Raw genomic sequence first — 24,615 nt, 5'->3', positions numbered from 1 at the left:
TCCCATGGTGAAGACTGAATAGCCTTTCTTGATAGTCCACTGGAGTGTGCTCTCTGTCAGGACCCCAAATATACTCATTACATGCCAGGAAAATCTCTGCTCCTTAATTTTATCTCATTTAATTCTCCCCATACTTACACAATAAATATTTATTAATGCTCTACTGTGTGACAGGCACTGCAGTGGGGACTGAATATTTTATTATGGACATTTTAGTTCTTAAAATATTTTTGTTTGACACTTGAATGAAAATTAAACCATTCCATAATTTTCTTTTCAAAAGGCTAAGCAGCATTTGCTATTTTCCAGTTGAGTTTAGAAAAAATTCCTTTGACGATTTGTATGTTCTTTCCCAAGTCATGTCTTGTATGTTTGCCTCTGTGTGCTTTGAATGCAACGGTCACAGAACTAGAAAGCAACAGGGAAGTCCTACTATGTCTTGTGACACTAACTGACCAGTCTATCTTCTTTTATTTAGTTATTTTTTGAGACAGAGTTTTGCTCTTGTGGCTTACCACAACCTCCATCTCCCAGGTTCAAGCGGTTCTCCTGCCTCAGCCTCCTGAGTAGCTGAGATTACAGGTATGCACCACCACACCCGGTTAATTTTGTATTTTTAATAGAAAAGGGGTATCTTCATGTTGGTCAGGCTGGTCTTGAACTCCCGACCTCAGGTGATCTGCCTGCCTCGGCCTCCCAAAGTGCTGGGATTACAGGCGTGAGCTACTGTCCCCGGCCCAATCTATCTTCTTTTCAATTTCTTTTTACTCATCACATTGCCTAAATGGTGTTCTCAATTTCTGTCAGCTCTGCTCTTAAGCCTGTATATTCTTTATTTTAGAGTGTGTACCCACCACAGAGGCAGCCAGCATCACATCTGTGCAGTAGCAGCCTCGGGATTCTATGCAGAAGTATCTCTGGGTGGCCATCTATGTTGAAGGAAAGGCTGGTTAGTGGACACACCTTAGTGACTGTGAAAATCCTCCTAAATTATCCGATTCTATAAGCTTTGGTTTTTACATTTGCTAAATTGGAATATAATACTTATCTCACAGGATTGTAATAAAGGTTAGTGAGATAAATGCAATGTCCCTGGCTCATATTATGCAAATCAATAAGTGGTAAGTACTATTAATATTGTGTAGTCCATTAAAATTGAGTGGCAATTCCAGAATATGTTTGGGTATGCATGCTGTTGTCAGAACAGATTGAAGATGTTAGACAAGATTATTGCCAAATCAATTAAGAGCGATTTAGAAAAAGATTATATGATCCTTATATTTGAAAGCCAGATGCAACAGATTTGGAACTAAATGTTTTTCATATTTGACAAATATTGAAATCTGTTTAGAAGCATCCAACTTTGCTTTACATTTACTTGTATTAACTTTTTTTTTTGTTATTTTTTTTATTTTTTAGAGATGGAGTCTCACTCTGTTGCCCAGGCTGTAGTGCAGTGGTGACATTATAGCTCACTGCCGCTTCAAACTCCTGGTCTCAAGAGATCCTCACACCTCAGCCTCCCAAGTAGCTTGTATTACAGGCGTGAGCCACCATGCCAGGCTTGTGTGGCAGTTTACTAACACAAATAAATGTTAATACTATAATGTTGCATTTTTCTCCTGAATTTCTAGTTACCATGACATAATATGATTAAGGAAGAAAATAAGTAAAAGTGATATTGTAACAGTCTCATTTTCTGTATGTCTGCTGTTTCGTATCTTGATTTTCCTGTTTCATAAAATAGAATATTTTATTTCCACGTTTCATGGAAAACATAATCCGATTTAGACTGAATTTCTTAGAACTAAGACTGAGCTAAATGTGGTTGGCTACTTCAATTCTAGAAAATGATGATTTTAAAAAACAAGAGGGGCGATTAAAGTTAGATTCTTTGAAGAACTTCTCAATTGTTAAGAGCTTGAAAATACTATAGAGGCATAAAATTTATTGACTTTGTTTCAACTTAGTGGTTGCATAAGAGAATAAAAAGGCTCAGAACAATGTCTGTGCTATTGTCGCTCCAAGTATGGTCTCTAGACCAGCAGTGCCAGCATAACCTGGGCCTTCCCCAGACTGATGACCTTTTTGCAAGATCTTTAGGTGATCTGCATGCATTATGTACATTACCATCTGAGAAATTCTGCTCTAAGATATACTTCTAGGTTCTTTGTATTAATACGGGAAAAAAAAGCATGGAGGCTAATTTACCTTTGTATATTCTTATGTTCCTAGTTCCTTACCTGGAAGGTCTTTTCACACTTTGCTAGTTTCAATACACATTCATTTTTGTTGCTGTTTCCTGCATCATAATTTTCTAATTCATTGAAGTATAGCTTGAGCCTTGACTATTTCACTTGAATTCATCTACAGAGGGCAGTTCCCTCCAGTGATCTATAAATCAGGTTTCAACCTCTTTGTCTTTCTAAAAATTCAACCTTTTGAGGATCTGTAAATGTTACTAGAGAGTTTATTTAGATAAGTTGTGAACAATAAGAAGTTTGACAAAACTGTGTCTTGGGACATAGGAATATAAATGAAATATAGTCCCATAATAAGAGGTAAGAGCATCATGAAGCTCTGTGAATAGATTCAAGAGATGTCAGAAGAGGAAAGAAAAGGAACTGTATTGTTTGGGATCAGGTCTGTGTGTATCTGAAACTCATACTATTTCTGAATCTACCCAGTCAACCTGTTTTTACAGTGGAACGTTTGATGCTCCCCCAGGCATATAATCAAGTATGTATGTAGATTCCATTAAAAGTGCAAAATTTGTCCCTAAAACACTTTTTAAAGAAAGTTATATCTGCTCTAGTTTCCCTCCTCATGGAAACTCAGGTCTTATTTCCTACTATAATGAAAAACTGAGAGGCGAAGAAAGGGAGAAAAAAAACTGGTGCAGATCAGTCTTGGAGGCAAGCTCAAAAAATGTATGGCTTAACGAAGACTTTGCCAGAATATAGAGTCTTTCTGGCTTTCACTCTGGCTCCATCATTATTGCTCAACATCATCATTGCTTCATAAATTCAAATTTTACCAAAAGGAGAAGTAGAGTATGCTGTACGTTTTTTTTTGAGATGGAGTCTGCTCTGTCTCTCCCAGGCTGGAGTGCAGTGGTGCAATCTCAACTCACTGAAACCTCTACCTCCCAAGTTCAAGTGATTCCCCTGGCTCAGCCTCCTGAGTAGCTGAGATTACAGGTGCCCACAAGCAGGCCATCGCTAATTTTTGTATTTTAATAGAGACAGATTTCATCATGTTGGCCAGGCTCGTCTCAAACTCCTGACTTCTGCCCACCTTGGCCTCCCAAAGTCTTGGGATTACAGGCGTGAGCCATCACACTTGGCCATTATACTTCTTATATGTCTATTTATCAATGTATTTTTGTTTCCAATACATGTTATGAATACGGTAGCATCTCTCCCATGGATGGTATCTGGGTTGGCCTGAGAATATATTTGGGCCAAAAGAGACAACCAGTGGCATCCATCTTCAGTAAAACTTTTTTTTTTTTAATTATCTTAGATATTATTATCTTAGATAATAATTATAAAATCTGTGAGAGAATCAAATCTATTTCCAAAGTTATTCTATTTAACATTATTTCTGTGCATTAGAGAATCTAAACAAACAATTCCAATGTACCTAGAGCAGCCCACCAATGTGATGTCAAGGGGAATTCCAACATAACTGCAATAGAAAAAAAATGTTTAGTTTCAAAACATGCCCTTTTATTTTTTACTCAAGAAGAAATACTTCTGTTTGGTCAAATCATATTCACCCACCAAAGAGAAAGTTCATCCATATTCATGAAATCAAGTAGCCCCAAATTGTACTTCAGTCCTGGTCTAAAAGTTCATTTATTAAGCCAAACCTTTATAACACCTCCTAGAAATAATGCTGTGAATCGTGAGGGTCTCAGGTCAGCTCCCAAAGTTGATTTTAAGTGATGATCCTAAGGCCATCCTGAGTCCTCAATGCCTAGTTCCCTCAGGAATTCCAAACCACTTCACTCTGAAGTCACTTCTGTCCTATGGTCATTTCTTAACATTTTCTAAGTGTCATGTGTTAGACCATTAACTCATAACTTTTCTAGGTCTAAAACCTATAGCTCATCTCAATCCTGAGGATTAAAATACCTATACTCCAAGCCCTTTTACAAAAATCAGTGGCTGTCTTGCAGAAAACCATAAGCCCTAAAGTAAAATACAGCACTTCAGAAGCAGAGTGTTGGGGGCAGGGCGTCCAGTGATTCTTTGAGTTACTGAGGGATCGTTTGTGTCTCTGGAAATTAATGCTAAAAGATGAATGTACTGGCTTTCTCTAATAGCAGTGAAGCTGGGAAGTTGCAGTTCATTTGGAAATTGTGTGTTCTTCAGTTGGAGACAGATTATACTATCAAGAGATCAGGGCACTGAAAATATGACGGTGATTTAAGTTGGCCATAAATAATAATAAACTTTAAATTATAACCCATGGTGGTAGTCACTTATATTTTGACTGATATGCTTTTAAAAAGTAAGGCAGTATAGTAAGGGAGAAATAAAATATGGTGGATGAGTAAATTTTGGGTGGATGGGTGAACAAATGGATGAAATAGTCATTTACTGAGTAATTATTATATGCTAGACACAGGTAAGACAGTTTCTCCATTTTGTAAAGAAGGAACTGAAGTGAGAGATGTGACTTGTCCAAGATAACCCCCCTAGAAGGAGGTAGGACTGGAATTTGTATCTATTTTCTTCTGACTCCAAAAAATCACAGGTACAAATAAAAACCACTTAGTCTAAGAACTGGTATTTGTGTTAAAATAACTATTGTTGGACAGGTGTCTGTGGATCCCAGTTCCCAGTCTTTGATCAGTTTCTGCCCTCAGGGAAGGATTTTGGAGGAAAAATATGTCTTACAGGGCAAACCTGGTCCAGTTGGTGACAAGTTGAATATAAAAGGGAAACATCTCTATTTCAGTCCAGTTCTGATTAAATTGGATCTTGAAAAAGAAAAATTATGTAGGGAAAACCAGGATAAAGTCTATAGTTTCGCTAATAATAGTTTTATACCAATGTTACTTTATTAGTTTTAGCAATTGTACTACGGTTATATAAAATGTTAATATTAGGGGAAGCTGGGTGAAGAGTACATGCGTACTCTCAGTTATATTTTTGTAACTTTTCTGTAACTCTAAAAATTATTTCAAAATAAAACATTTTTAAAAACGTTAAAAAAAACCCTCTCTGAGAAGAGTGGTAGAAAAAAGTGAGGCTGGAAGGAGGAGTGAAGGCCTTTCATCATCAGTTTTTGTCATTTAGCTATCATACAAGAATATGCAGACAACAAAGCTCTACTCAGGAAGTGGTTTAGCTCCAACATCTGACTTAATACATTCTCCTTGTTTCTGTTCTTTTATTTTGCTTACCAGTTGAAGTGATGGCAACATGAAGAATAGTTACTGAAATAGCATAATCCCAAACCCATTCTTCCACAACCGGAACAAAAAGCAATCCGCAAACAAAGTAGGTGACTTCTGTTGAAACTAAAAGAACTGCAAATAAAAGGAAAAATATGATTATCAGGGACTAGGGCGACTCACATGCTGAAATACAACTAGTAACAAGACCAGGAAAGCTTACTCTGAGAAGAAAGTTTGGTAAGAATTTTTTAGATGTTCCGTTTCCTAACAATCCTCGAATCTAGATAAAATGATTAATATATTTTATCTTTTAATAATTCTTAGATTTGTAAAAAAACAATAATATATATCATTTCTGTTTCACATTATTTGTACTCAACATTTTAGAAAGTGAAATATAATAAAGAAATGTTATAATGTAACCAATATGCACAAATCTGTAATCAGATTGCAAATCTCATTTTAAGATGTATTAAAACTAATGAAAAAAACAGTTCTGAATTTTAAGAAATGAAAAAAAATAAACCAAATGTAAGAGTTTATCAAACTACAACATTTGTTTGATACCAAGCACTGACTAACTTGCGAATGAGTTCCTTTGTATCTTTATAATAAAATGATCCATTCAGATTGTCACTTGGGAAACATAAGTGATAACCATGGATGAAAGACAGTCCCATAAGTGACAGGTATGGATGGAGACACTGTTCTAAATACACTGGCTGTGACAGAGTGGTTTACCTGAACATGTATAAAGAGCTGGATATTTACAGGTGAGAACCACAAATCTCTAAGAGTCCTGAACACGTGATGGGTCAATCTTCTTTCTCTTATCTTTGATATGGATCTTTAAGACTATCGTGGTTTCAAAAGAGAGATCCATCAAACTTTAAAGAGACATATATATGTGATAAACCACCAAGGTCCCTTTGTAAATGATACCACTTTCCATAAAAATTACCTTTCTTTCTTTTTAAAGCACAGGAAATAAGTGGCATGTTCGGATAATTCAGGAGTAAATACATCTAGGTAGACAAACTCTATATTTTTCAAAGCAAAAAATAAAATAATCACCTTATGTCCTGTGCAGAAGTAATTTATTATCCAGCAAGCCAGTGATTGCAGCTGGTAAGCGAGGTACCAAGGACACAAGCCCCAGGTGCAATCTTTTTAAAGACCTCACACTTATTCCTCTTCAATTCTATTTAATTTAACTTAACAGGTTTCAAAAGTTAAATACAGAATTCAGACTAACTGCTTTTCAATTGCGCAGGAATCCCTTTGACCAGTGGAGATCAGTTCAGCATGTCCTGACACCTAATATCAAGGAAAGAACTGTCCTATTGTGTCATATTGACACCGTCTCTTTCCATCACATTTCATTCCTCCCTCCCCCACTGGTTTACAGAATCACTACATTATTGTAGGAAAACAGAGATGCCTCTTTTGTCAGCATTTAGAGATTTGGTAAGTTAACTTGCAGCTGCTTGGAGGTACTGATTTTAATCTTGCACAAGCTGTATTCATGTTTATTAATAGAGAATACTTATGTGTTGTTTATGATAGGGCATGAATTAAAGGAAGTAATACAAAATTTGAAGTCAAGATACCAGCTTTAAGTCTCGCCTTTACAGCTTAAGAGTCATAAGACCTTGACTAGGCACGGTGGCTCACACCTGTAATTCCAGTACTTTGAGAGGCCAAGGGGGGGAGGATCACTTGAAGCTGGGAGTTCGAGGCCAGCCTGGGTAACACAGCAAGACCCCGTCTCTAAAAGGAATTTTTAAAAAATTAGCCTTGCATAATAGTGTGCCCCATAGTCCTAGCTACTCAGGAGGCTGAGGTGGGAGGATTTCTTGAGTGCAGGAGTTTGAGGTTACAACAAGCTATAATCACGTCACTGTACTGCACTGCACTCCAGCCTGGGTGACAGAGTGAATCTCTGTTTCTTTCCCTCTTGCTTTTTAAAAAACGTTATAAGAACTTGAGCAGGATTTTAACTTCTAGATCAGTCTGTTTTCTTCCCCATAAATTGGAATGTGGAGTATTGCCTATCTCAAAAGAGTTGTTGGGAGTTTTAATGTAAAAATGAAAGAAACTTGCAAACTATTTTCTGCAATGCAAAGGACAGATATTAGTAATTGAAATGTGTTAACTGGGCTCACACTTTCCATTGTCCTTGCTAAAACTGATCTCGTGGGTGACAAAGTTATTGAAACCTGCACAAAACCTGACTGTAATAAATACATGCCAAAGTCTCTGACACTACTCTTAGATTTTATTAATATCTCTGAGATTAGACAAATATCAATTCTCAGAGAAACAACTTTGAAAAGTTATGACATGTATCTCCCCAAGCCCAAAATTAAAGATCTAATGGGCCAAGGGTTTATTGATATCTTTGTACAAATGTTTGTGTTTCATGAGAGGAAAGGACGACTGTAAGCTCTGCCAGGCATTCTGGGGATCTTCACTAATCCCTGCTATGTAAAAGATCATCACTAATCTCTGCTATGAAAAAACACAGCCTTCTTCAATCCTTTCTTTATTGACTGACCCAAAGACTAGAATTAAATAATGACAGTTGAGTTTTAAATCTCTTCCTCTACCCAAAACACACACATGGCCCATACTCATCTCTTTACTGGGACTATTTTTTTTTTAAATCACTGGTGGATAGTATTGATAAAAACTAGGGAAGTGACTGAAAGAAAGTTAAGATAAAGTGTTAGACCTCTTGTATCTCAGAATCAAAGTATCTTGTTCTCGTATATTTTTCACCCAAAATTAAATCAATAATGATACCAAACAAGGATACCCATTTAAGGAGGCTGTTCTAAAGCTTTTTATTTGAATTTAGTAACTCTAACTGACCAAGTTTCCTATACAAATTACATTAGAAATCAAGTTTCATTGGCCTTTAGCAAGTTTTCTATATTTGCATATTTGTCCCCACAAAAGATTGTCCAGTGGTTTTCTAATGATCTCTGAAGATCCCCAGAATGTCCTAGAATGTACTATCAATTTAAGGAATCGATAGTACATTAAAAACAATAATAGGGAAAAACTTAACAAAATATTGAGTAATTACTGTATACAGGATATAAGTATGTGATTAATTTATTTTTCATTTTTCCACTTGCAGATATTTTTTAAGCTTCCATTAATTAATATGTTTTATTTTATAATAGAAAACAACATTAATATTTTACTTTTCAAAACTGGGGCAAACCCACCATGAAGAGTCCCCCAAAAAGTATGTTTTACATATATTCAAGGTACCTAGGTGTGATTATTAACACACATAATGTGAACATACTAGATATTAATTAAAACTATTCAATAACAATGCAAAATTTAAGAGAGAGAAACTTTGCCTTAGTATATTCTTTCTTATTGTTTTTCTTCTGCAACAAGTTCTGTACTATTTTGGGAAGAAAAATAAAATGAAGCAGAAATGTACAAAGTAGAAAATGAAAGTTCCCTGTCATCCCAGATGGGAGATAACAGTTTGTTGCATAATTCTCCAGATTTCTTATCACTGACACCATGTATTTTACTTTATGCCACAAAAATGAAATTATACTATATGAAATCTTTTGTTGTATTTAATTTTCTATTTTATGTCTCACAAATATTTTTCTACATCAGCACATTAAGTCACTATTCCTCCTTTTCTTTAAAAATATTTAATGAACAAAAATTTACCACCAGTACCATGAAATGAAAATTTATATAAGAATTCTTCCATCTTACTCAATCTTCAAGGAATAACAACTTTAAAACTTTTGATGGCACTTTTCCTAATTCATTGTTGAAGTCAGATAAAATACACAGATGACCGTGAGAAAGGCCTGATATTTAAATTTTTTAATTAAAAAATTACTTTTAGTGGCATTTAGTTCACTAAGTGATAAGTATTTAAAATTAAAACAATTACCTTTGTAATATATGTTGCGCCATGAGGGATTTGTCTTGAAATCAAATGGTGCCAGGAAATCCAACTCATGCACCCTAAAGATGTAAATGAGAATAGTTTAGTTTACTCTGGCTGAGGCAGTTCAAAGCTTTCCACATTACTATTCACATACAAGGATAAGTCATTCAATTTACCCACATTGTGACACATTTAAAAACTGGCCGAAATGGGAAGGAATCAGCAATGATGACAGTAATTTCTATAGAATCTTTTTCTGACTCAAACATTTTACTCTTCTTACTAGATTACAAGTTGTGGTAACAATTACAGCAAAATTTCAGCTCAATCATGAGGTGAGAGGGAGAAAAGGTAACAAGGGGCAAGGCAATGTCTGGTTACGAAATGTAAACTCACTTTAGGACCAAGCCAGGAGTTCTTCAGATGTAAAATAGGTCCCACCAAAATGGTGCTGTAACATATTTTTTAAAATTAAGTGAGCTACTATAGCAGTTAAGATCAAATAATTAAATGCTGAATACATCCTATCATGGATATATTTTTGAAACGTAATGTTGAAAAAAGTTATAAAATGACACCTATTATTTGATACTATTTATATAAAAAATGTGCTAAGTAGAAAAAAATGAAGTGAGCTAAAAAGAAAAAAAAAATTTAAACTGGCCGACTTGGATGACAGCCAAATAACATTTTGTCCACATTGTCCACTTTGTCCAATTAAGTCCCATGTTATTCATCAAGTGGACTTAATTTTATTTGATGTCTCAGCTAGAATCTTGGTAGCTCCTGCCATCAAACATGGAAGGAGAACTTAATATCCTGGAGACAGCGGAGGTTTAAAAACAGCAAGATACAGGTTCTAATCCTCCTGATGTTACAACCATGAACTTGGACAAGGCACCTAACCTCTCTAGGCTCCAGTTTCCTCTCTGTAAATCGAAGAGATTAATCTCTCAGTTCCCTTCCTGTTCTAAAATCTGAGTCTACAAAGTATACACCTGGACTTTATACTAGGCCCAAGTTTGTAGTTGTGTGCACCCAGCCAACCAGTTAGCTGCCTCCTGAAGCTTTAAGGTCTAATTACTTCAAATTCCTCACCTCTGACTCATGTTAACTACAAACCTTTGATATCCCATGCTCAGAGGATCCTACAGGGTCTTGCCTTCTCCTTACCCCCGGCACAGCCTCACCATCTCCAGTTTCAGGGAATAGGCTAAGACTGCATGTGAGCACCAGATACTTCCTCTGTGGGTTTGCCTCCAAGCATGCTGAATAACATTCTTTCCATTGCAAACATTGGTATCATTGTATTTTGACAGTTGCATATTGGTTTTAATTTGCATATTGAAATAGAATTCTTTGCTTGCACAATAGAATTGTACAAGCACTCAATTTCTAGGAAATCATTTGTAAATACACATAATGTATCTCAAGGCAACCAATATATTGGCAACCTAAATCTGTAGAGACAAAATTCAACCATAGCAAGACAAAAACTTACCTGAAAAAATAATATTTTACACTTATATAGAAATGATACCGTTAAAATACATGTATTATCCCATTGTATCCTCATAATAACTCTTGTTTTTGGACTATTCCATTCGACAAATGAAAGCATTGACATAGGAGATACTGTGATTTGGTTAAGATGATTCAGAAAGTTAGTAAGAACTTGAGTCAGAACGTGAGTCTACTGACTCCCAAAAGCTATTTCCAATATGTAACAAAAATTATTTAGATTGGATGGGGATGATCTTTAAGCTCCTTTCTTGTTCAAACCTGCTCTGATACCAGACCAGGGAGTAATGGGTTCACTTTCTTTCCACGAACATCCTCCAAAGAGGTAGGAGAAACAGTCCTAACTGGTTCTAGCCACTTCATTTCATGATTGTTACTTTTATCATTTTCAGAGATAGAACATTTGCCTATTTTTACTTAAGTAATGAATGTAGGCTGGATGCAGTGGCTCATGCCTGTAATCCCAGCTGTTTGAGAGACCAAGGCAGGAGGATTACTTGAGGCCAGGAGTTCAAGACCAACCTAGGCAACACAGTGAGACCTTGTCTCTACAAAAAATAATAAATAAATAAAAGTGGAGAAAATATGCCATTAAAAAATCCATGTCCTCTAATCCATAAAGACATGTGAAATGTTAAATATAAAGTCCTTTCCTATTCAATGTTAGCTTTTTAATTCTGTTTGAAGACAATATGCTACTTACTGAAACATTACGCAGCCCACGCTCAGGGACACATAGTACACGGTGTAGAACAGGATGACACATAGAAGAAGCTTCTGCAAAACAACCTGTGGAGAAAACAGGCATGAGGTCCAAGAGCCTGGGCTTTTTCACATGGTCTTTGGTAACCAGTTTGACAAAAGATGATGAATAATCAGTAGATAGTGTTGGCTAGCCTTGTATTGCTTAAAGACCCAGGGGATGGGAAGGACTTCAAAGTGCACATCTTGGAGCTTCTTCAGCGGTATAATTTTCTTAAGACTCACGTGTCTTGGGTCTGCTTTATTCTTCATACCGTGTATTGAAATCAATCAGTTTTTCTTTTAATTTGAGCATTAATAGCCTCTAGACATTTCTACATGATTGCTTTATTTCATTTTGATCCAAAATAAGATGAACAATATATAGTCTCTATATTAGCATGTATTTTCAACCATGAAACTTTTCTTATTTCTGTTAATATTAAAATTTAAATAACATTTTAATTTTTTAACACATTCACTTACTATAAAATTTTGCTTGTATAATCCAAGCATGAGGAGTGAACTACAGATCCAGAAAACCTACAAATACTAAATCTGTGTAAGACATTTGGAAGTATTTTTTAATTAAATTATAATTTGTGAGACAATATATTTGTTGACAAATTTTACACAGAGATACACTTACTTTTTCTCAAATTTATAAAACACTACGTATGAAAACAGTGTTGCCTCCTGAAGAGGTTAGCATCTTCCACATTTGCAACAGGGATTAATGCAATATACAAATCCATATCACTTACCCTTCATTCACCGGAACAAACTTCCTAAATACCAATATTTATATTTTAACTTGACAAAACGGTTATAAACCTCAGCTGTTATAATTCTTGCCAATTATAATAATAATGGCAAGAACCGCAGTTACTTTTGCACCAACCTTGCACCAATGTATAAAAAGATGAGGACAGGTAAATTCCAAATAATATTAACAAAAAACCCACATAATAACACAATAATTAAACCTCTGCAAGAATTTACAGAGAAATTTACTAAAACACAATAGATGGTCCTGAAATTGACTCTTCTACATCTGAGACCTAAGAAAGAAACACTGCAGATTAATGAGAATCAGATGGATTATTCGACAAATGGTGCTGTGAAAAATCTAACTTCTAAACAGAAAAATCCCATTACATTCCAGTCTTGTACCAGAAACCACAATAAATTTCAAGCGGATTAAAGGCTTAAATGCCAAGGAATAGTTTGGGAGAAAATATTTGCAATATATGTCACAAACAGAGGATTGATACCTATAATGTATAAACTCACACAAATGTTAGAAAAGGATAAACCAATAGGAAAATGGACAAAGTATATAAATAGGCAATTCACACACATGAAGAAACACTTAAAAAGCCAATAAACAATCAAAAATGTGCCAAATTTCACTATGAATCTTTTCAAAGATATCCTTATGAATGTAATAAAGGTTCCAGCATTTCACATGAGAAATGCTCAATTTATTCAGTTTATTCTTTCATGTTAGCATCTTAAAGCCATTTTTGCTTAGCCCACACTCCAACACCTTAGGATTATTATTAATTTTCTTTGAATGACCAATTCACCAAACTGACCACATATTTTCACTGGCCTAGGTACAAAAGGAGCCCACAGCCAGAGGCAAGAGGAGAAGGTAGTTAGCAGAGAGCATACCACAACCAATTGGCTGAATGAACCAGATTTACAGATCCACCAAGGACTCACTCCTTCCAACTATTTTTAAATTGGTGGGACGACAGGCCTAAGAGGGCCATGAGAAAACAGGACTCCAGGGTTTTGGGACCTTCAGGATCTTCCCCCACCCCTTGTTCCCACACCATCCTCAACACCCCCTACTCTTTGCCTATGTCCACCCCCAGCCCCACTCACCAAGTCTCGACTAGCTGCCCCTTATTCTCATTCCCACTTCGCCCTCAGGCTCTCACATTCCTTTCCTCTTAATCTCTTCTCCCTTATGATCCTCAGCCTCTCTTTCCTTAACCCTTTGTCTCTTCCCGTCCATGCTTTTCATTCTCTCCCTAAGACCTGCATAGCCTGTGGTTCCGTGATAGTTGGCACAACATGATTTTTAAAAAGGAGTAAAAGGATGTGTGCCAAAGAGACCTTCTTCCCATAGCTGTCTTTCTTTTATCACAGAATAAAAATCCTTCCTAGAAGCTGCAAACAGACTTCGCATTATGTCTCATTGTCCGCTACAGGGCTGCATGCCCACTTACCAAATAATCACAGGCAAAGAGTAAATGGGTTTACCCTGGCAGGTAGAACATCATGATTGAGCTTCCAGGGACAGGGACCTACTGGCTCAATAAAAGAAAAACTGCAGTTCTATTAGCAGGGAGGAAGGAGTCAGGGCAGGAAACTATGTTTCCCTTTAGGAAGGAATCAATATAAAAGCCCTCATTTTGTAGAGAAGAGTCTTCAAAGGTCAAAAGAAAATGTGGAGGCATTACCTGAGCTGAAGGCCCAAACGTTGTGCCCATACATCAACTGGCTCAATTCCTCCCCAACTTCTGGGATGAGAATTTGCTGATGAGAGATGGGTATGTAATTGGGAGCATCTTGGAGCTCCTTCAGCACTGTAATTTTCTTAAGAGTCATGTGTCTTTGGGTTTGCTTTATTTCTTCCATGTATTTAAATCAATTAGTTTTTATTTTAATTTAAGTGTTAATAGCCTCTAGATATTTCTAGATGATTGCTTTATTTCATTTCTATCCAAAATAAGATAAATAATATATAGTCTCTATATTTATTAGTATGTATTAGTATGTGTCTATATTAGTAATATAGTCTCTATATTGGTATGTATTTTCACACATTTCAAAAATGTATGAAACTTTTCTTATTTCTGTTAATATTAAAATTTAAATGACATTTTAATTTTTTAGTACATTCACTTACTATAAAATTTTGCTTGTATAATCCAAACATGAGGATTGAACTACAGACCCAGAAAACCTACAAATACCAAATCTGTGTAAGACATTTGGAAGTATTTTTAATTAAATTATAATTGTGAGACAATATATTTGTTGACAAATTTTGCAGAGATACACTTGCTTTTGCTGATAAATTTATAAAACACTAAATATAAATAAAATAACAAAATAATATATTTTAAAATGATTTGTAAAAAATATTTTGAAAAGGGAGGCATAATTTTTGTAAATAATTAATTTTTCTATCTGAATTATAAATCTAGATTTTCAAATCATACTTTTGTCATAAGCAAATTCACTTGCTTTTAATATTTTCTTCCTCAAATCTATGTGGTATATATATATATATACCCTACAGAGCCTATGGAACTTAACAATTTTCTTTTTTTCTTTTTTTTTTTTTTTTTGAGACAGAGTCTCACTCTGTTTCCCAGGCTGGAGTACAGTAGCAGCATCTCGGGTCACTGCAACCTCTGACTCCCAGGTTCAAGCAATCCTCCTGCCTCAGCCTCCTGAGTAGCTAGGATTATAGGCACCTTCCACCACACTCGCCTAATTTTTTTTTTTTTTTTTGTATTTTTAGTAGAGACAGGGCTTCACCATGTTGGCCAGACTGGTCTCAAACACCTGACCTCAGGAGATTCACCTGTCTTGGCCTCCCAAAGTGCTGGGATTACAGACACGAGCCACTGTGACCAGGCAAGAACTTAATAATTTTCTAAAAAACAATCAGACCATGAGTTCCTCTGCTGATATCCTTTTATGGCCTCACATCGTCATCAGGATTTATTCATACATTTTTTCATTTGACAAGTAGTGGCTGGGCAGGGTGGCAATGCAAGGTAAACTGGATGTGGTCCAAGCCATAGAGATGCAGTTGAGTTGTTGTTCTCAAAATACAAGCATCAGACTCACATTAAGGTCCTGTTAAAACACAGATTGCAGGGCCCCAGTCCCAGAATTTCTGATTTGGTAAATCTGGGATGGCCTCAGGAATTTGTGTTTATAACAAGTTGTCAGGTGACGCTGGGTCAGCTGTACCTATTACCACCCTTTGAGAACTACTGATCTAGAGGCAAGAATGAGTGAACAAATGGCTACAATGCAAAGAGAAGAGGTATAATTGAGGAGGGCAGAGAGTCTATGGAAGCCCAAGTGAGGCAGATAACAGGTGGGTTGTGTGTGTGTGTGTGTGTGTGTGTGTGTGTGTAAGCATGCGTGTGAAGGGGGCATGAACATTTCCCAAGAAAATCTTTGACAACATTTATTATAGGTTTTCTTGTGTTAAGGCATCACATGCATTACCTCGTTTAATCCTTACAAAACTTCCGAGAGGTAGAATCCTTTTTTAGAAGAAAAATGAAGCTCAGAGAGGTCTCATAACTTTCTGAACATTTGACAATAAATTGTGGAGTTGAGACTCAACCCTTATGCTACTTACGATGAGGTAGGGCAGCGTCAGGGGTTGCTATAGGCACAAGAGGTACTTGCAGAGATCTGGGTGAAGTGAAACTTGATGGAGAGGGGTTTTGGTAGGAGAAAGTTCTAGAGCTGAAGTCAGACGTGAAGGGAAATGTATGCCTTAATGAGGAATTTGCCTGTCTCTGAAGGCCCTGGGGAGATTGAAGGATTTAAGAAGCAGTACAGACTAGAGAGGGGTCATTAGGTCGGTAAGGCATTTAAATGGGTTTACAACGGAAATAGAGAGGAGGATGGGTGTGTGAACTATTAAGAAAACAGAATGGATAGCTTGTGGGGGTTAAGGGACAGGGAGCTCGTGACTCTACCTCCCAATTTTCCAATCCAATTTTGTTAACTAGATGGGCAATAAGAGGAGCAGGATCAGTTCTAAATGATTGGAATAGCAATCAGTGATCTAGCTCAGTGCTGTCCAGCAGAAATACAATGCAAGCCACATATGTAATTTTAAATTTTTTAATAGCCACATTTATAAAAATTTTGAAAGGGTAAAATTAATTTTAATATTTATTTAACACAATATATCCATCATATGATTTGGACATAAATGAATCATCAGAAATAGAGATATTTTATGTTGTTTGTTCATACTATGTCTTAGAAGTACAAAGGGTAGTTTATTTACAAGATATTCTCAGTTCATACTAGCTTCATGTCAAGTGCTAAATGGCCATGTGTGGCCAGGGGCGGCCACAGTGGACAACACAGTTCTCACCTCTCCCTGTCCTCCAGCCTCATCTCCTCAGCCCCTACCCCAGCCGATAGCCTAACTACATTGACTATTAACTGAAAGATTCCTAGTGACAATCACTGTACCCATATTTTCTCATTTTATCCACCCTTCCCTGTACCCCACCACTATATGCATACAGGAAAAACCTTCTGGGTTTGGTTGTCTTTCATCTGCATTTCACAGACTTGGAAACTGAGACAAAGAGAGATTAAGGAAATAATCCCAGCTCATGTGGCTTATACGTGGTAGGGCTTTAAGCCAGATCTGCTAGATGTTTCCTCTCAACTCTGTGCTGTCCTGCCTCCCGCCTGGAGGTTCACAATTAAAACACGCTGAATAAGCTTTACTTATTTATTTATTCATTTTGAGACAGAGTCTTTCTTTGTCACCTAGGCTGGAGTGTGTGATCTTGGCTCACTGTAACCTCTGCCTCCCGGGCTCAAGCAATTCTCCTGTCCCAGCCTCCCGAGTAGCTGGATTTACAGGAATCTGCCACCACGCCCAGCAATTGTTTTTGTATTTTTAGTAGAGATGGGGTTTCACCATGTTGGCCAGGCTGGTCTTGAACTCCTGACCTCAAAGTCATCTGCCCGAGTTAACCTCCTAAATTGCTGGGATTATAAGTGAGTCACTGCACCAGGCCTGAATAATCAATTCTAGTTCAACACTCTCTTTTTCAAAGCGTGAAAACTGCAACTTGGACAAGTTCAGTGAAGAGCCAAGGACACACCTTTATTTAGTGGCCAAGTTGAGATTAGGAAAATAATTCTATTGAATTAACAAAGTAAAGCACTTAATAATGCTATCCAAATGAGGGAGCATTATTTCATTATGATACAATATTCTTGCTGCACTCTAGGAAAAGCCAATATATGAGATTCAGAATTTGTAGCAGTCTAGATATTTAGCTACTGCCAAACTTTTTATTATGTTTTTAAATATATTTGGATCCTGAATCAAATAAACTTTAAAAAATTATGACATTTATGAGACATTTGGCTATTTAAACTTGACTAGATATTTAATAAATATTACAATTATTAAGTTTTTAAGGTAAGATAATGGTATGGTGTTTTTTTTTAAGTCTTTATCTTTAAAGATGCATGAGGACGTCTTTGCAGTTGAAATAATGTAAAGTCTGGGTTAGCTTCAAAATAAAAAGATAAAAGAATAGCTGGAAATGAAGATGAAACAAGATTGAATAGTTGATAATTTTGAAGATAGATGAGGGATAAATGGGATTCATTATTACCATTTTATTCAAATTTGCATATGTATACTTTTTTGATAATAATTTAAAATTTTTTCAATAAATTTATTCAACCACTGAGCATCTTTGCAAACTTTTAAAGTATGCTATGATTAATACAATGTTGAGGAACATCCCTAGGGGTTGTGGTAAGGGGTAACCTTTGCTTAATACCTGTATGTGCAAGATGCCAAGCTAGCCACTTTGCAAACCTTATCACCTTTAAGCCTCACAACAACACGACCAGACAGGAAGTATGATCCATGTTTATCACTGGAACGCAGAAGCTGGCACTTTGCCTTCTTTGTTCCTCTGGGGTCAAGGACATACAGTTTCAGGGGAGTTACAGGTACTCTGGTCCATTGAGATGGGGCTGGCATGAAGAGAAAAGGATCACTGAGCAAGTCCATGGATTCAGCAAAGTCCCAGGGAACAGAAGACATGTTGTTCTGCTGGACTATACAAGGGCAATGAAGAGGCAGGTAGCTATACCTACTGGCAAGGAGAAACACACCTTCCCCCATTAGCAGCAGGTTAATAGGGCTCTATGAGGGGTGTGTCTGCACCCAGTGCCTCACCTTTCTTTTAGCTCCCTGGTGCCAGCCACAAACCGTTCTAGGTAGCCTTCTCCTGCCTTCTCCAGCGCTTCTCCATACGCACCCCACAACTTGCAATCCAGTCTCAGCCTGTCCCCACCACCCCTCCTCACCATCTCCCTCTTCTCTCCTCAAGATCTGGTGCACCTCAGGTAGATCCCTGCAGAGTCTATTCTACCTCTCTCTGGGATTCTTTTCCAGCCTATTGATGGTGCTCATTTTGGAAGCTGAAAAAACAAACGAGCACCCACAGCACTGAAAGTTCCTCTTCGTTGCATTCCTGCTACACTAAATCTAACTCTCCGGCACAACATCACCTTCAAATGGAAGAACTGGTAGAAAAGGAAAGCACAAGAACATTTCACAACATTATCTTGTGTATATATGAAGGTCACCCCTGAGTCCTGTTATTTCCTTTGTGTTCACCCTCCTCTTTGGTGCTCCAGCCATACTTAAGTACTTCCTATTTCTGGAAAAGCTCAGTGCTGTTCCCCCTGTCCAGAATTAACAGCTCCTCTCTTTGGAAGACTAACTCCCACTCATCTTTTCAGGTCTAAACTGATACCTCACTTCCTTCAGGAAGTTTCCCTGACTTCTTATTCTGTATTGTTTGCTCCCTAACACTCTTCTCTCCCGAAAAAGCCCTCATTAGTCTGAAGATTTATAATATTCGAACACAGATAATTATAAATGCAATTTCTTTATTAAAAAGCTTCTGCCTTTTTTATTGCAATCCTATTTAGAAAGTGAAATAAATGTGCACCAGTCTGCAAATTGTGCACATTTATGATGTAATGAATGTTTTTACAAGTTGCTTTCAGAAAACGGTCTGCTACAACTGATCTTTACATCCTTGTCATCTTTTTTGATCAAACATTTTGATACCAGCCTTTCTTCCATTGCCCTAATACGTTAAAATTAAGAAAAGACTATACCTACGTAAAAAAGGATAGAGGAAAGTATCATTAATTTGCGCTTTTAGAGTCTCCTGAAACCATGAACGCTGTCTTTGCTAGGGCTAGGCTGGAAGCTGGACAAAATATGAGTGTGTGCAGGTGGCATCCCTAAGGATTCAGAGCTTAAGTGGAGCCTGAGTACTTCAGCAGTGTAATTCACTTGACTGACTTGCCAGTTTCTACACTGGCTTGATGGAGCATAATTCAAAAAGGAAAAGCTTATATTCTTTCCACTCTTCTGGAGTTGAGAGCCACCTCTCTTCATTTAGCTCTTGAGTTCTTCTTGTTGTTGCGTTTAATAACCCTAGTGGGATATCTTCTACATGTTATTTTATGGTTCTGCAAGTAATTGCTAAAAGATAGATCTACTTTTTCTGCGCTACTTACCTCATTTTATTTAAAAAGAGACTTGGAGGAAGAGATGTGTCCGTTTGGCTCTCTAATGTATGTATAGTGTCTGGTGTGGTTCCTGGCACACAGTAGGTATTTAAAGAATGTAAGTTGTTGGATGATTCATTATAGTTTTAGAGTTAATTAGAAGCATGAACCTACAAGACATTCTGGTTATTTAAGTAGAATCAGCTATGATTGGTCAGAATCAAGGCCACACTGAACACTACCCCAGATAAAAGTGATCTTTGCTGTGCAGTGAGACGGTAACCAATCAGGAGATAATTATCGAGTGTTGACATTCTGCCCAAAACTGTTTCAGACTTCCTGGGAATAAAAAGGAAGAGGTGAGAAGAGACAAAATAATCATGCAGAAAATAATTAGAAAGAGCAAATATACCCAACATTGATATGACTCTTTAATGTACACTTGTCTGGATTAGCTCACTCATCAAAATAAACATGTGGGTTAGGATTATAGTCACCTCTTTATGGATGGGAAAACAGAGCCCCAGAGAAATTAAGTGATTTTCACAAAGCTGGTCACTGGAAGAGTTACAACTGTATATAAAATTTATGGAATCTTGGTCAGAAAGTAAGCTTTGTGGTTCTGATTACAGCTAGTGCCTGACTTATGATGGTTCAATTTAACAGTTTCTCAAAAACAGGTTTATTGGGACATAATCCCATTGTAAGACAAGGCACATCCATATTGCTAAAAGAATTGCAAAACTACCTCGCAGAAAAGAGATGAGCTAGGCTTCATAAAGATCTAGGCTCTTAGGAGCAATCATAATGGTCCATACTCTTCATATTCAATATCTGCCCAAATACATGTCCTTTAGGTGGCTCTCAAAGGTTATTATTGTTAACCCTGGTAACTGCATCTTCACAAACCTCTCAGGTGATTACAATGCTAAGATCTACTGAGGATATAGGAACTGGTCTAGATGACAAACAGGAACCTAGGCCTGTCCTAGTGTTTCCCCTCAGGCAGGATTTCCGCATGAGACATTCGCAGGTCTGGGTTCCTGAGCAAAATGGGCAAGAGACAAATTTCCAATTATAATGAGCAAATATAATCTTCTACTTCACTAACAATAAAGAAACACACACCAAAACTTCATAGACACTACGGTTCTATCAGGTTAGCAAAGATATTTTTCTTTTTTAAAAAACGAATAACTTGTTCTGGTAAATGAAATGCACACTGTTCTAGACAGCCTTGCTAAAGATGACTGGGTATAATGTGTCAAGCTAATGTGACATTATAATACAGATTATCAATGACAGAAAGTGAAGATAAAATTTCCAAAGAACTTAAGTATATTTTCCCAGATGCTCACAGAAAGAAACCAGGACATTCTCCTACAATTCACAACTATTACCACATACAATAAATCCCACATGGATATAAAATATTATTTATATAGAGTTTATATTCAGATTTCCTCTATTCTCAAAATCTGAGAATTCTAGAATCAATCATATTTTCACGTTACATTTGGTTGTCATATCTCTTTAGTAACCTACTCTGAATATGTCTGATGGTTTTCTCATGATTAGATTCTTTGGGGAAGAATTCTACAAAGGTAATATTGTGCATTTCCCATTGTATCTTATGAAAAGATGCAAAATATGACTTTCATTATTAGTGATGGTCAGTTTGATCACTTGGTAAAGGTAATATCTACTAGATCTATTTTCATTGAACTGTTCATCTTTTGCAATTAATAAGTAAACTGTGGGGTGATACTTGAGACTATATAAATATCCTGTTCCCCCAAAACTTTTTAGTCATCCATTAACATATCTCATCTGAATCAGTTATTTATGTTGGTATTCTAAACTTATGGTTTTATTATTTTATTTTTTCTTCTACATTTTAGTAGATATTCCTCCATAAAGAGATTTCCTTTCTTACCCTTGAACTTACCTATTAATTTATGTATTTATTATTTATTCATGTATTTTTGATAACCTATGGTCTTTTTTATCTTCTATGTACCATAATCTATTAACATCATAATTCCTGTTGATGCTAAAATTATCCCTATTTTGACCAATTTGAGCACCTACCAGATCTACCTGTGTTCTTTTTGAATATACCCACTTTTTTTGTACTTTCTTGCTTTATGACATTCCAATGGGATAATGTCTTTTTCATTACTACATTTTCATATACACTTTTGTCTATTTGTGAGCTTTCTATTCACTTCCATTGAGCTATGTACTCATGAATCAATACCACACTGTTTTAATTCTAGAAGCTTTATAGTATGTTTTAATATCTGGCAAGGTATTTGATAAAGGGATAGAGCTTGCATTAAGCGTTCTTACCATACCTGCATGCACACATGAGAAACCATCAAAGGAGCACAAGGAAGCTTTATAATGTTTAAAAGGAAACTTGTGGAGGTGATGAATATGTCTATTATCTTAATTATGGTGATGGTTTCACAGGTGTTTGTGAATGTTCAAATGTATAAACTTGTATATATTAAATAAGTGCATGTTTTTTATATTGATTTATTCCTCAATAAAACTGCTTAAAAAATATCTAGTAAGGCTAGTCGCCTCTCATTTTCCTTTTTTTTGAGGTTCTTGTAGCTATTTTTATTTTTTCATATAAACTTCAAAATCTACTTGACTAGCTCCATAAAAACAACTTTGTTATTTTTATTGAGATTATGCTAAATTTATTAAGATGGGAATAAATTGTAGCTTTGTGACGTTTACGAGGACTATTCAAAAATGAGAAAAATTTCCAAACTTATTCAAGTCCACTTTTGTATCTTTCAGAAGTATATTAATTTTTCCTCATATAAATTCTACACACTTCCTATTAAACTTAGAATTAAATAGATTCTTTTTTTGCTACTAATACAACTGAAGTTTCATCTTCTGTTACATTATCTAGCTATTGTTTATGCATAGAAAGGCTTCTGATTTTTGTATTTTAATAGTCTATTACCTTACTGATTTTTAAAATTGTGTTAGTGTTTTCATTGATTGTCTTGGATTTTCCAGATATACTACAATATCAATGGTAAATAGAGATAGTTTTACTTCTATTTTAATTCTCATGGCTCTTTTATTTATTCCAATCTGATTGAACGGATTAGTACCTCTAACATATTTTTTTAACATATTTCGATCTGATTGAATGGAATAGTGCCTCTAATTTTTTTTTTTTTTTTTTTTTTTTTTTTGAGACAGAAGCTTATTCTGCCACCAAGGCTGGAGTGCAATGGTGAGATCTTGGCTCACCACAACCTCTGTCTCCTGGGTTCAAGCGATTCTCCTGCCTCAGCCTCCTAAGTACAGTAGCTGGGATTACAGGCACACGCCACCAGGCCCAGCTAATTTTTTGTATTTCTAGTAGAGACAGGGTTTTGCCATGTTGGACAGGCTGGTCTGGAACTCCTGACCTCAAGTAATCCACTCACTTCAGCCTCTCAAAATGGTGGGATAATAGGTATGAGCCATTGTGCCCAACCCTAACATATGTTTAGATCATAGTGGAGTTAGTGGGCATTCTTGCCTTGTTCTTGGCCTTTCTGTAAATGCCTCTAGTATTCTCCATTAAGTAAAATACCTAATATACCAGCTTTAGGACTGCAATGTGTGTGTGTGCATGTATGGGTTTATACATATATATATATATATATATATATATATATATATATATGTTATATATCTGATCAGACAAAATCATCAGTTCTTTTTTTTTTTTTAGTGTTTTAATCAAGAATGGTTCAGGAATGGTTACCAATTTTTGTCAAAGGCAATCTTCATAGACGATTGAAGATGAGGGAAGATGATCATATGATTTTCTACTTAGATTTATAAATATCTAAATTGTGTTAGTAGATTACCTAATATTGAACCATCCTTACCTTTTTGGAATAAATGTCACTTGGTCATGATGTTTTATTTTTATGATGAGTTCTTGGGCTCTGTTTGCTAATAGGTTTACATTTTCACTTCTGTATTCATAAGTGAGATTGGTCTATAGTTTCTTTTTTGTACTATCTTTATATGGCTTAGGTGACAACATACTTTTTGTTTCACAAAACTTTCTTGTGGCTTTTCTTGTTTTTCTATACTCAAAAATGATATAAGTAGCATTGGGAGCATATGATCTTTGAAGATTTAGGAGAATTCCTCTGTGAAATCTAGGCCTAGTCCTTCTGTAATAGCTTTCTCCATTTATTCCACGAAAACTGAAAGCCCTTAGGTGATTTTGCAAGCAGAATGTTTCCATCGCCTACAATAGCTTCACCCTTCTTTACAGAGCAAGTAGCTATATTCTCAAGGTTTGGCTCACTATGATCCTCTCACCCCAAGACAGAATCAATGTCTGTTTTAGTTTACTGCTTCCATAATATTATATGTGACTTATAGATCTGATGACATTTGTATTGCAGCATACTTATTTTGGGAGGTACACATTTCTCCAGCCTCTAAAACCCAGTCACTGATTTGATCACATTTAATTCTTCAGCCCCCAAAATATTGGTCAGACTTTGGTAGGTATTCAATAAATATATTTTGAATAATAATAATGGAAGGAAGGAAGGAAAGAAATAATGCAAGACCACTACAGTAGCAACCATAGTCTTTTTTTTTTTTTTTTTTT

The 24,615-nt window shown here is 36.1% G+C and overlaps 1 protein-coding gene across 6 annotated transcripts in view; it reads right to left on the bottom strand.

Moving 5' to 3' along the window:
- The window catches only part of TMEM244 (transmembrane protein 244), a 34,416-nt gene that overhangs the window by 7,095 nt on the left and 2,706 nt on the right, over nt 1-24,615 (bottom strand). For 2 of the 6 annotated variants that reach the window (XM_017533288.2, XM_017533287.2), the window contains 5 exons: nt 11,572-11,657; nt 9,351-9,424; nt 5,417-5,542; nt 3,646-3,690; nt 855-929 (listed from right to left, as the gene is read on the bottom strand). In XM_017533288.2, the coding sequence (XP_017388777.1) occupies nt 855-929; nt 3,646-3,690; nt 5,417-5,542; nt 9,351-9,424; nt 11,572-11,657 (406 nt within the window). Of the gene's footprint in view, nt 1-854; nt 930-3,550; nt 3,691-5,416; nt 5,543-9,350; nt 9,425-11,571; nt 11,658-24,615 lie in introns of those variants that run through there. The other 4 variants (XM_017533290.2, XM_017533289.2, XM_037740234.1 and 1 more) reach the window with 3 other exon arrangements.

The sequence above is a fragment of the Cebus imitator genome, unplaced genomic scaffold (assembly GCF_001604975.1).
Source record: "Cebus imitator isolate Cc_AM_T3 unplaced genomic scaffold, Cebus_imitator-1.0 Scaffold81, whole genome shotgun sequence".
Classification (NCBI taxonomy): Eukaryota; Metazoa; Chordata; class Mammalia; order Primates; family Cebidae; genus Cebus; species Cebus imitator.
The sequence above is the reverse complement of the archived record's forward strand: the minus strand, read 5'-3'. Positions and strand labels throughout refer to the sequence as shown.